The sequence below is a fragment of the Hirundo rustica genome, chromosome 17, assembly GCF_015227805.2.
Source record: "Hirundo rustica isolate bHirRus1 chromosome 17, bHirRus1.pri.v3, whole genome shotgun sequence".
Taxonomy (NCBI): Eukaryota; Metazoa; Chordata; class Aves; order Passeriformes; family Hirundinidae; genus Hirundo; species Hirundo rustica.
In genome coordinates, this window is record NC_053466.1 from 12,863,722 (window position 1) to 12,873,910 (window position 10,189).

The 10,189-nt window shown below is 64.8% G+C and overlaps 1 protein-coding gene across 4 annotated transcripts in view; it reads left to right on the forward strand.

The window, feature by feature from the left end:
• The window catches only part of OSBP2 (oxysterol binding protein 2), a 97,642-nt gene extending 93,798 nt beyond the window's left edge, over positions 1 to 3,844 (forward strand). For 3 of the 4 annotated variants that reach the window (XM_040080887.2, XM_040080888.2, XM_040080890.2), the window contains 2 exons: positions 392 to 612; positions 986 to 3,844. In XM_040080887.2, the coding sequence (XP_039936821.1) occupies positions 392 to 612; positions 986 to 1,128 (364 nt within the window). In that variant the 3' untranslated portion in view covers positions 1,129 to 3,844. The remainder of the gene's footprint in view (positions 1 to 391; positions 613 to 985) is intronic. The other variant, XR_005703380.2, reaches the window with a different exon arrangement.
• Positions 3,845 to 10,189: the final 6,345 nt, after the last annotated feature.

Below are 10,189 nucleotides of genomic sequence, written 5' to 3' on the forward strand. Positions count from 1 at the left end.
AACCTTTCCATGGAGAAATGTTCCCAATCTCCACCCTGAGCCTCCCCTGGCCCAGGCTGAGGCCGTTCCCTCTGCTCCTGTCCCTGTTCCCTGGGAGCAGAGCCCGACCCCCCCGGCTGTCCCCTCCTGTCAGGGAGCTGTGCAGAGACACAAGGTTCCCCCTGAGCCTCCTTTTCTCCAGGCTCAGCCCTTTCCCAGCTCCCTCAGCCTCTCCTGAGGCTCCATTCCCTTGCCAGCTCCGTTCCCTTCCCTGGACACGCTCCAGCCCCTGCAGGTCTCTCTTGTCAGGAGGCTCCCAGAGCTGCCCCAGCACTGGAGGAGTGGGGCTGATCAGTGGGGCTGTGCCTGAGGTACCCCCCAGCCCCATCCTGACCAGGCTCTCTGGATCCAGGGAAAACGCAGAGAACATGTATTTCTTCTCGGAGCTGGCGCTGACGCTGAACGAGCCCGAGGAGCGCGTGGCGCCCACGGACAGCCGGCTGCGCCCCGACCAGCGGCTCATGGAGAGCGGCCGCTGGGACGAGGCCAACGTGGAGAAGCAGAGGCTGGAGGAGAAGCAGAGAGCCGTGCGCCGGCGCAGGGAGGCCGAGGCCGTGGAGGCCCTGGAGGAGGGTGAGGCGCTTGGGGACGGTTCGGGATGTGGATGGTCGTGGAGGACGGAACCTGCAAGGGGGGGAGCAGCTCTGGGGGACCCCTGTGGGTGGGTTTGGGACACTTGTGGGGGCTGGTTGGGTTTTTGGGGCTGAGGGCTCTGGCAGGGAGGGCTGTTGGCTGCTGGTCATCGTGTCCCTGGCCGTCATGTCCCAGCAGTCACTTTGTCCCCCTGGACACCGCTCCTCCCTTGGCCCTGGTGACCAAATCAGTCTGGCATCCCCGGGAGGACCGACAGACGGTCCTGGCTCTTGGGGCAGCTGTGGGAGCTGTGGGATTGCGGGGCTCCGTGTGGGAAGCCCCCCTGACCCTGACCCCCGCTCTGCCCGGCCAGGGAAGGACTACGAGGGGTACATCCCGCTGTGGTTCGAGCGCAAGGTGGACGCCGTCACCGGGGAGCTCATCTGCGTCTACAAGGGCGGCTACTGGGAGGCCAAGGACAAGCAGGACTGGAGCGCGTGCCCCGACATCTTCTGAGCCCCCAGCGAGCGCTGGGACAGCGGCACAGCCCGAGGGACAGCGGGGACACGCCGGCAGCGTCCCGCCGGGCCCACAGAGTCACTACACGCAGAGATCCGAGCAGGGATTCCAAACCTATTTTTTTATGCACTAATGAATAGCATCTTTTTTTTTTTTTTTTTTTTTTTTTTTTAAAGGATGGCTTTTCCAGCGACTGCTTAGGAGCGAGGACACGTGGAGCTGGGTTGGGTTGAGGATGTTCATTGCTGTCAGGAGTTGCTGCCTGTATCCTCCAGCGCCTCGGCTCCGGCGGCCGAGACGTCGACTTCCAAAGATGCCTGGGGTGTGGGAATGCCGTGCTTGTGTGAGCTCTGCCCTTTGCCATTTATTTTTTTTTTCCTGGGACCCCATTTCTGTGTGGACTTCGTGGAGTTATTTTTTTAAAAAAAACAAATCCTGCTCCTGGTTCAGGTTTCCTTCGAAGATGGACACAAACAGCTGTGCTTGGAAAGCTGTCCCCAGCAGCCGTGGCGCTTGATCCCGGAGGCTCTTGGCGGTTCCACAGTGCCCAGTCATCCCAGGAACACCGAGCAGGATATTTCAGCTGGTGACTTTGGGGTTTTTGACCTGCATTTTGTTTTCTTCAAGAGCGTTGGAGGTGCTTCCCCACAGTTTGATGCGTTCAGGCAAAGCTTGGGCCTGCCTTTGCCGTGTGGGAGTGCTTTGAGTGAGGTTTGCTTTGGTTTTCCTGCCACCACATCCAAAGGACGGAATGGCCTCAGCGAGGCTGGGAACGCCAGGCCCATGCAGTGAAGAGTTTTTATCCCAGTGATGCTCCTGGTTCCGTGTCCCTGCTCCGTATCCCTGACCTGGGGGCTGGCTCTCGATGCCGGCTTTTCCATCCGTGTCTCCCTGCTGAGCTGTGCCTGATGCTGGCTGGGAGAGGAGGGAAGAGGTGCCGTGGTGCTGCTGGGATGGAGCCTTGCTCCTGCGTCTCCCGCCCCGTTCAGCCGGACAGCCTGGCCACAGGCTGAGACTGGCGGGTCCCTGCACCCCAGCCCCTGCTCCCATCCCTCTCCTCCCTCGTCCTGGGCTCTCCCTGCAGCGGCTGCAGTTGGTCAGAGCGGGGAGCCCCTTGTCCCCCTCACCCCTCCTGGGTGTCATCGCGCTGCCTGGCCCCGGAGGCACCGGGACGAGCGGAGCGAGCGCTGCTGGTGACCGGTGAGGAGCAGGGGTACCGAGGGGAAGCAGGGGGTGGCAGTGTCCCAAAGATGGGATCTGCTGGGCCAGGGAGTAGCGGGAACGCCTGGATCCCATTTCTGCCGTCTCCTTCCCTGCCTCTCCATCACATCCCACTCACCCTGCCTCCGGGGCCGCCCCGAGCCGGGCCGTCACAGCCACGCGGAAGTTAATTAGCAATAACGAGCCTTGAGGCAATGGTAACTGGAATCTCCAGGCTGCACACGGGACACTTATGCAATCAGGTTCCTCATCCATCGGTCTCCTCCTGATCGGCTTCCAGCACTTCCATCCCTGTGATCCCCATGGTGTACAGTCCCCAGGGCCCCGGACGGCGTCACAGTGGTGGGGGCAGCCCCCCCTGCTCTCAGTGCACCCTTTAATCTTATTTATTTGCTTCTAATTTATACATATATATATATATATAAATATATATATAAAATTATTTTGCTTAAATTTCTATGGTACACAATAGATGAAAAATGATGAAGACAGAAGCGTCTGTCTGAGTTTTTACAGCACGAGTACGATTCCCCCTCGGCTCGACCCCGAGCTCGGGTGAGAGCGATGGAACGATTCCCATCGCAGGGAAGCAACGGTTTGCTCCAAAGCCGGATCCTGTAGCGTGGACAGGGTGTTCCAGAGACATTCCCATCTGGAAACCGTGTGTTTGGGGTTGGAGGAGCGGCCCTGGGGATTTCGGGGAGTGGGATGCTCCAAGCTGCTTCCCAGCAGCCCCGAGAGTTGCAGCGGCTGCTCCGGAGTGTTCGCTCCTTCCTGGAGCTTTGCCCTGGCTCGGGAGGGCTGATGTGAAGTGACCCAGGCTGGGATTGAGCCTGTGGAGAGCTGCCCGTGTCCCGGCCCCAGGTGTCGTGCCTGGGAGAGGAGGGCGCTCCGCAGCGATCCCCGGTGCCGCTGCCTGGGGTCGTGGCAGCGCCGGAGCGTCCCGGGGGGTTTGTGCCGAGTCGGGTCTGTAAAAGGGGCTGAAACGGAGCTCTTCAGAATGCCTTACTTTCCTTTTCGCTGTGTCAATGCAAGTGTCACCCGGGAGCTCGGAGCAGGGAGAAGCTCCGGCACGGGCCGTTCCCAAGCTGGGTTGGGGTGTTCCGGGCGGGGAGCGGGGTGTCGCTCCCGGAGTGCCGGCACCGAGGGTCCCGCTGGGCTCTGCTGTGCCCCCGTGGCCTCATCCGTCTGGGAACCCCATCACAGACCCTGCACAGCTCGGTGGAGCGCGGGGGAGCGCGAGGAGCGCCCCAACCCAGAAATCCCCCAGATTTTAGGCTAACGGAAAAAATTGCTCCATCTTCCAGAGATCATCTTCTCAGCAGCACTTAACCAGAGCACCATCTCCTGGTCCTTCTGTTCCTCCTCGAGGATTTTAATGTCATTCCACTGTAAATGCTGTTGAATGTATTTTCTTTTTGAACGATAATATATTGTGAGTGATCCCTCTTCTCCTACACGGAAATAAAACTTGGATTCGGGAGTTTTAGAAGCCGTGGTGCTGAGATGGTCGCTGGCTCCCTGGGGCTGCAGGAGCTCGGGGTGTGAGAGGGGACAAGGACGCGGGGTGGAGGATGAGGAGCGATCCTGGAAGGTGGCACAGGAAGGAGGAGATCCAGGGAATGTTGCTCAGAGGAGATTGCCCAAAGGATAGGGAGCTCCAGGGAAGTGGTTCAGGGAGGAATGGTTGGGGGGAAGGTGCCAAGGTGGTCCAGGGAGGGTGGCTTGAGGGGCGGGAGGGGAGGTGATCCTGGGGAAGTTGTCCAAGGCAGGAGGTCCAGGGAAGCAGGAGCATGGAAGGAGATTATCCGGGAGCAACAGCTTGGAGGAGAAGCAGGGCAGGGTTTGCCCTGGGAGGGAGATGGGCCGGGAGAGGAGATCATGGCGGTGGTGTCCCAGGGGAGTCTGGCCAAGGGGGAAGATGATGGCCCGGAGGAGGAGCAGGACACGAGGAGCAGCAAGCGGGGCTCTGGGCAGGGTACCCAGGCACGGAGATTGCCTGTGGACGGTGGGGACGGGCTGGCCCGGGGGAGCTGGAGGAGGGTCCGGGCAGGGGCTGCGGAGGCGGGTGGGGAATGCGGGCAGGCTGAGACCCGTCCCTGCGGGATGTTGCCAGGAGACAGGGACACACAGCCCTGCCCGTCCCGCTCCTGCTCCTCTGCCGGCCCCAGGTGAGTCGCGGCTGCGGTGGGGGGACCCCGGCACTGCGACCCTCCGTGGGCGCCTGCGGCTCCCGAGTGCGGCTCCAGTGCCGATGTCCTGGTTTAAAGGGAGGACAGCCCCCGGCCCCCATCGCCCGCTGGCAGCTCCGGAGGCGGCCGGGCCGGGCCGGGTCGGTGTCAGCACCTTCACTGAGCCCCGGACCAGCAGACCCGGACCAGCGCACCTTTTCTCCGGCACGGACCCACCCCATTGCTCCCAGGCTGGTCCTGCCCTGCCTGGCCCCACTGAGAACCCCCCTGGGGATTTCTGGCCCACCCCCAAGTGCTTTGAGACCCTCAGCGCTTCTTTCCCCCTCTCCGCAGCCCTGGATCCCAGGGTTTTCAGGATCCTTGAGCCTGCTGGTTCCCGGCAAATCCAGGTGTGGGGTGTGGGCAGGAGGGGCTCCTTTGCGGGGGTGCAGACACAGCGCCAGCACTGGGACGCTCCTGCCTCGTCCCCCCCATGAACACATCTGGCAGTGCCCCATTCCTGCCCTCTTTCCTGCCCCATTCCCTGCTCCATTCCTGTTCCATTCCCTGCTCCATTCCTGTTCCATTCCCTGCTCCATTCCTGCCCCATTCCCTGTTCCATTCCCTGTTCCATTCCTGCTCCATTCCCTTCTCCATTCCCTGCTCCATCCCTGCTCCATTCCCTTCTCCATTCCCTGTTCCATTCCCTGCTCCATTCCTACTCCATTCCCTGCCACATTCCCTGCTCCATTCCCTTCTCCATCCCTGTTCCATTCCTGCTCTATTCCCTGCTCCATTCCCTGCTCCGTTCCTGCTCCATTCCCTGCAGCACCCAGGAGTGGCTGTGCCGAGCGCTGGTGGCAGCAGGGACGGTGCCATCCTCCCCAGCAGTGCCCTGGCATGGCCGGTGAGTGCGGAGGGGGCACTCCGGGGCTCTCTCAGCTCTGCTTGGCCCCCAGCCCCGTCCGCCAGCTCTCCTGCAGGGCAAAGCCTGGCTGGGAACGATGATGGAGCAAAGGTTCAGGGAGCTGGGAAGGGAATGGAGCCCCAGGAGAGGCTGAGGGAGCTGGGAAAGGGCTGAGCCTGGAGAAAAGGAGGCTCAGGGGGAACCTTGTGTCTCTGCACAGCTCCTGACAGGAGGGGACAGCCGGGGGGGTCGGGCTCTGCTCCCAGGGAACAGGGACCGGACACGGGGAAATGGCCTGGGGAGATTTTGATTGGATATTAGAGAAGATTTCTTCCTGGGAAGAGCTGACAGCATCCCTGCCCCATCCTGGGTGCTGCCAGCCCTCCCTGGCACCGCCCCTGCCAGGCTGCGCCCTGGGAGCATCAAATGACCCTGGTTTAGAATGAAAATAAGGATGATATTGCTGCTTTTCCTACTGGAAGCAGCGGAGGATCTCGCAGGAGAGGGTGGGATGTGGTCGGTGTCGGTGCTTTGGTGCACCCCAAGTGCTCCCTGGTTAGAACAGGAACTGCCAGCCCCTCCAAGGTGGTTCAAGCCCAGCGGGATGGGATGGCTCCCTCCACCGGGGTGGGCTCATGGCTCTGCTGTCCCCCGCAGAGCTGTCAGGACGTGGTGCCGGCTGTTCCCAGGGTGACAGCTCTGTCCCACGGGAAGAGGAGCGCTCCTGGGCTCAGCTCCTGGGCTCCCGGCCCAGCCCTGGCCACAGCAGCAGCTCCAGCTCCATCTGCACTGAGGACTTTGCTGCCAGCTTTTGGGAGGGAATGGTGGAGCCGCTGCTGTGCCAGCAGGAGCCTGCCGGGGCTGTCCCCAGGGAAGGAGCTCGTCCTGGGCAGCAAGAATCCCTGTCCCCCACAGGGAGAAGCCCGGACCCGCGGCCGCAGCTGGCCACGGAGCCGGGCAGGAACCCCCGGCAGGACAGCGGGGAGAGCCTGGAGCCTCTGGGAGCGAGGATCTCCCTCCTGAGCCGGAGCCCTGGGGGGGTGTCCTGGGGGGTCCCCTGCGTGTCCCCCTCTGCCCAGCCAGCCCTGGGCCGCAGGGACCCTCCCCGTGGGGACCTGCTGGCCATGGCCTTGCCTGGGCACTCCTGGAGAGCTCCAGGGATCTCTGCTGCCAGGAGCAGGGCTGGGGCCAGGACCGGCTCTCCCGGGAGCAGTTTTCCCAGGGCCAGCAGCGCCAGAACCGGGGGAACCCTGGGCAAGAGGCAACAGGAGCCACCGGCTCTCCGGGGACGTGGAGGGAATGTCACCTTCGCCGTGGATGGCACGGGCAGGGAAGGAGCAGACGGCAGCAGGAGTGAGTCCGGGCCGGCCCGGGGCACCGGGAGGTGCCGGAGGAGGGCGAGGGGCCGGGACAAGCAGGGGAAGGGACACGGCAGGGCCGGGGACACACGGTGGGACACGGCAGGGCCAGGGACACACGGTGGCAGGGGAAGGGACACGGCAAGGCCGGGGACACGGTGGCAGGAACCAGCCCCAGCTGCCTGCAGGGTTTCTGTGGGGTTGTCCCCCCTCCCCCAAATGCCATTTTCCCCGCAGGTGCTGGCACAGCCGTGGCAGCCCCCCGGCCGTGGGGGTCACCTGTGTCCCCGGAGCTCCGTGGAGACCAGAAAGGGGGGCTGCCCTGCGAGGTACGGGCCCGGGGTCTGGGCTTTGGGCTCTGCCTCGGGCACGGCCCCGGCTGGGACAGGATGCGGTGGTGGGGGGACAGGGATGGATGTAGGGATGCTCCTGGCTCTGCCTCCTGCTGGGGTCTGGAGAGCACCGGGATGTGGCCGGGACACCCAGCCCGACCCTGGTCCTTGTGTCCCACGTGGTGGCCACGGAAATGCGGGAGGAAAACGCAACGGAAAAAAGGCAAAAGTGTTTGTGACCCCAATGTCAGGGGCAGCCGGAGCCGCTGCGCTGGTCCCTGCGGAGGAGCCACGGGGGGACACGAGAGCTGGGATCTGGTGCCAAGCCCTGGAGCCAGGGGCACAGAGCCAGGTATGGCGGCTCCAGGGACGGGCTGGAGCAGAAGGTGGCATTGGAAGCCCAAGAGGGGATGGGCACCCTGAGGACAGAGCCCAGCTGTGGCATCACCAGGGACATGGGTGACCTGTCCCTGGCGCAGGACGGGCCTGGCACTGCTGGGACACACCTGGGACACACCTGGGACCCTCCTGGGACACACCTGGGACACACCTGGGACCCTCCTGGGACACACCTGGGACACACCTGGGACACTCCTGGGACACACCTGGGACACCCATCACCGGCGCCACACGGACCTGCAGAGGATGGTGAGGTGACCTCGAGATGGCCCCAGCAGGGGTTGGCCTGGTGCTGCTGCAGGTGGCAGGGACAGGCTGGGACCGTGCTGGCCATGGCCACGGCTCTGCTTTGCTGCTCCCGGGTGTGATGGGAGGCCCAGAGCCGACTCCTGGAAGAGGCAAAGCTGTGGGAACGGGAAAAGAGGGGTTTTTCCACTCTTGGCAGGGGCAGGGAGCCTGCGTGGGCCAGGAGTGGCTGGACAAGGAGGAAAGGGAAAAGGCAACTTCACAAGAGGAGAAACTGGAGCTGCTGGAGGTCAGCGCACTCCCGGTTTTCCAGAGGGGCCAAGATCCCACCGGAGGGGCCGTGGGAAGGAGCACACTCATCACAGCCCTGTCAGCAGCTCAGCCCTTTTCCAGCCACACACTTCCTATGGGAAACATTCCGTGCCACCCAAATCCCTAAAGAGCCAAACTGGATTCATCCAGGGAGATTTTATCGAGGGACTGAGGCTTTAGGAGAAGAATTTGTTGGGAAAGCCGCCCCTGTGGCTGCAGGCAGACAGGGGAGACTCCGCAGGTCAGCAGAGCCCCGGCAGAGGCTGGAATTTTGGGAAGGGCAGAGAAGCGGGCAGGGCTTGAGGCCGGGGTGAGAATTCCTGGGCAGTGTCCCACCAAAGCTCAGCTCTTTTCCGATGGGCATCAAGGCGGGCCCTTGGGAAGAGCTCTCCCGGAGCGCGGCGCGGCCCCGGGCAGCCCAAGGGTGACGTGAGGCCGCTTCTCCCGCAGAGGCTGCGGGAGCTGCAGCGGGGCAGCCGCTCCCTCCTGCAGCAGCGCCTGCGGGTGCTGCACCGGCTGCAGGGGCTGCTCCAGAGGGACAGGGCGGAGACCCTCCGGCGGCTCCGGGAGGCCCTGGAGCAGGTCAGGGCAGGGAGGAGGGGCGGTGGGGCTGGGGGCAGCAGCAGGGAGGGCGATCAGCCAGGGGGGCGCAGCAGCCCCGAGGTGCTGCTCCTCTGAGGCCACGCAGGGGTTTTTGTCCCCGCTGGTGTGGAGGCACGGAGTGCGCTGGGGTGCAGCGGAGGGGCCCCCGAACGTTTCTGCGTTCGTTCCGCTCCTGCCAAATCTGCTCAGCCCTGGGGGCTCCAGGCGTTCCCGGGAAGCTCTGACCCGGCTCCAAAGCTTTCCTAGGAGCGGCTGGGTGGGCTCGGGGGCAGAGCTGGTGCCGCTGCGATCCCTCTCTCCCTGCTCCTCCAGGATCGCGCCGGCAGGAGCGTCCCGCGGGAGCATCTCCCGAGCCGCCCGCGGGGTCCGGCGGTGCCGGGGCGGGCTGGGGGCTCCCCGGCCGTGGGGACCCCCCCGCCGGCCCCGTGCGGACACGACCCCCGCCCCAGCAGCGCCGTGGGCCCGGGCCCCTCGCCGGCAGCGCTCGGGTGGGTCGCAGGAGCCGCCCGGGGGCACAGGGGGGGTCCCGCCGGTGCGAGCCTCCCTCCGGGTCCCCTCCGGCTCATCCCTGCCCTCCCCCAGCCGCGCTCTGCGCCTCCTGCGGGGGCTCCGGCAGCAAATCCAGCGGCGCCTCGGGCAGTGGCAGAGGGTGCAGGGAGCCCTGGGAGCCGCCGCACCGGAGCCAGGAGGTGATTCGGGGTTGGGAGGAAGGACTCCGAGGCTCCGAGCCCACGCTCCTCATCCTTGGAGCCCCCGCTCGGGGCGGGGGTGCCAGCGCCTCCGCAGCCGCTGCGGGTGTCGGGGAGCGGCCAGGAGCCCCCAGGGAGCCCCTGACCCCGGAGAATGCCCCGGGCCCTGCTCCAGGTGCTGCTCAGAGGCCGGGCTGCGGTTCGGGTGGGTTTGGGAGGGGTCTCAGGGGGATCGGGGTCTCAGAGAGCCTCAGGGACCCCCAGATCACCTCCGGAGGCTCCGTGTCCAGCGCTGCGTGGTGCAATGTCCATCAGGTGGCACGGATGGAGCTGGAGATGCCCCACGCGTCCATGGCTGATCTCCAAGCCAAGAGGAGCCAGAAATGTTGGTCTGGATCCTCCTGGAGCTTCCGAACCGGGGCTGACCCGACCTTTCCCTCTCTCGTGCAGGGGCAGAGGGAACATCCCCATCCCGCCTCGTCCCTGAGCTCCGCTCCTGGGCTCCTGCCGCAGCTCCAGCACCGCCTCCAGGAGCTGCGCCGGGAGCAGACGCGGAGCGCCGGGATCCCGCCCGGCCGGGGGGGACAATGGGGCACCAGGGTCAGAGAGCAGGGCCGGGGACAGCCCGCGGTGGGGACCGTGCCACAGCCCCCGTGCTGATCCAAGGGAAGGGAGAGGGAGCAACAATTCCTGCTGGGAGCAGCCGGCTGGGGGCCGTGAACTCAGGCGGGTCCCACCACCACCGATCCGTGCCACGGCACCAGTGACACCGGGGTCGTTGTTTGGTCCTGAGGGAATCAGGTGGGATGGCCAGGGAATG